Consider the following 2,536-nt stretch of genomic DNA (forward strand, 5'->3'; position numbering starts at 1 on the left):
TGAGAAGAATTAATATGCTCAAAATATATTAATTAAATTTCCATAAAGGTATTCTAAGGACTTTACATGTAGATAGAAGATAAAATTTGAGAGCCATATAAATCATATGATTTTAGCATGCATAAGAAACACTTCGTAATCGTTTAAATGGATAGCTTACATGGCATGCTAATGCTTTGAATCTGCAAGCAGTAATATAGTCCGTGCATATAGCAGAGCTAAAAGAATATCATTGTAATTATACTGGCAAAATGCTACAAGAAGTGTTTTCTTTTTCTCAGGCATATTTCAGGAGCAGATCTCTTCCTTTGTGCAAGTTATATCTATAACCATTACTGTGACTGCAAAGACCAGCACTACTACCTATCAGGAGATAAAATCAATGATGTTCTTTGTCTTCCTGTAGAGAAAGTGAATAGCATTACACCTGTACTTGCATGTCAGGATAGAGTCCTCAGAGTTTTACAGGTTAAAATACTTGCTTGTTTTTCTTTTGTGTATTGATGTTGTAGAATCTGGTTAATTTTTAAGTGAATCAACACATTTTAAACATTATAGGTATATTGTATCTTATTTGGTAGTACTATTGTCTGTAGTACTGTAACTACTTTTTTATTGAGAAACATAGTTCTGTTTTGTGGCAATCATGAGGTAAACTTGCAAAATAAGGATTAATAATATTCTGCTATAAATGGACTTTAGATTTTAGAGATGGAAGTGGTTGACAAATTGATTCCTTTTCATATAGGTATAACTGGTCACACAAGTGAATTAAGTGTGTAAATATTTATAGATTGGAAAGTTCTTACTCACAAATTGTTGTCATAGTAATTCTGCGTTATGTTAAATAGTATAACACTGTTATTTTTTACGGGTGGATGAATGCTCAGAATATCTTGTCATAAATTAAGTTTTTAAATGGTAGTAATACATTTTAAGACCTTTTTAAAAACAAGCGCTATGTTTTATTTATATAAGCTTTATGCCGTTCTAACTTAGAAACGGTTCTACCATAGGTATTGAGAATTTGTATAAATAAAGCATATCCATAAAATTAAAACCTAATTATTTTATTTGCATCTATGATTATTAATAAACTCATTGAAGATAGTTTCTCTGTCTTTAGGGATCTGATCTACTGTATGAAGTAGAAGTTTCTGGACCACCTACTGTTCTTGCTCTAAACAATGGAAATGGAGGTAACAAGATTTTTCATATACATATAACTGAATAGTGTTACTTTATTATATTTCTGAGATTTTAATGCTTACAATTGTTAATTGCATACAGCATTGATTTTGAAGCTGATGCTAAACATGTGGCACACCTGTGACATTGTAAGGTCATTTGTTATAGTTATATCTAAATATATACAAACCTGATGGTAGTTTCAATCTGTACTTCAAAACATTCTAATTAGAAGAGAATTTAGTTGCACCATACACTTGAAGAAAATTATTGGAAAATTACTAAATTCTTGGCAGGGAGGTGGAATTTGAAGGTATTTGAATAACTTCTTCCTATTTGGAAAAGTGAGAAAAAGTCTTTGAATAGTATTTAAGACACTATCATTAAATGAGGTTTTTTTTGGTGGTGTTCTTTTAGTGGAAAAGGTTCATACGCAGAAAATGGGATGAAAAGCCTGTTGACACTAAACGAAATTAAAAATTTGAAGATACCRTTCCCCCCTCATACAAAAAAACCCTCCAGTTTTTGAGTCAGAGTTGCAGCATTTATACTGTTTAGGCAAGCGAGAAACTGGTAAGATGAAGAGGGAGAGATAAAGGGGGGAGTACTATACTGATTTTACGTTGAGATGCTGATGAGATTATTGTGGAGATTTGGAACTAGGGATTATGCTTTCCATATGCTTTGCGTTATGCTTTTTCTGCTCCAAATTTGATTCGTTATATATAACTTTTTAGACAGTTCTAAACAGTGCTCAGATTTCGTTGAAAGCCTCTTTCAGCAGCAGTGAGATGTAAGGTGGTTTCGTTGGGTAAAAATGAGCTAGCCTTTTGGGGATCTCATGCAAGTTCTGGTTTTGGATTTTTCTCTTACATGTAGATTTCTTTAATTAGAATCCTTAGCTGTATCCATCCGTGGGTGGAAGAGAATATTGAGTAGTGCTCCCATACACTGAGAATGTGGCAGAAGCATCAAGAAGGATTAAGCTTAAAATAGTTTGATTATCCTTCTTGTTAGCATGTTCTAACCTAATACAAATCTTTAGTATGTTAATCTGATGTTTAATTTAGTTTAGGTTAGACTATTTGACAGCAATATTCAGAGCTGATTTGGAAAAGTAGTTCCTTTTCRCTTAAGTCTCAACACAATACTGTTACATCTGTGTTTCTAATGAATCACTTTGTTTCTTTCCCATAAAGGCAWTTTTATTTGCTAGTCAAAACCACAAAGCCTCTCTTTGCTTAAATTTAAAGTGTTAGATTATGAATGCCCTGGCTTCTAGGCAGAATTCCGGTGCAGGAGGACATTCATGCCCAGGAGAGTACTAGCACTGATGAAGTTACTATAA

At 32.6% G+C, this 2,536-nt stretch overlaps 1 protein-coding gene across 1 annotated transcript in view; it reads left to right on the forward strand.

Moving 5' to 3' along the window:
• Positions 1–2,536, forward strand: part of BBS7 (Bardet-Biedl syndrome 7) — a 19,232-nt gene that overhangs the window by 2,231 nt on the left and 14,465 nt on the right. The window contains exons 4-5 of the mRNA XM_085323945.1: positions 282–468; positions 1,127–1,199. Coding sequence (XP_085180071.1) covers positions 282–468; positions 1,127–1,199 — 260 coding nt within the window. The remainder of the gene's footprint in view (positions 1–281; positions 469–1,126; positions 1,200–2,536) is intronic.

This window comes from Rhea americana, unplaced genomic scaffold (genome assembly GCF_003343005.1).
Source record: "Rhea americana isolate MKP2758 unplaced genomic scaffold, rheAme1 scaffold_89, whole genome shotgun sequence".
NCBI lineage: Eukaryota > Metazoa > Chordata > Aves > Rheiformes > Rheidae > Rhea > Rhea americana.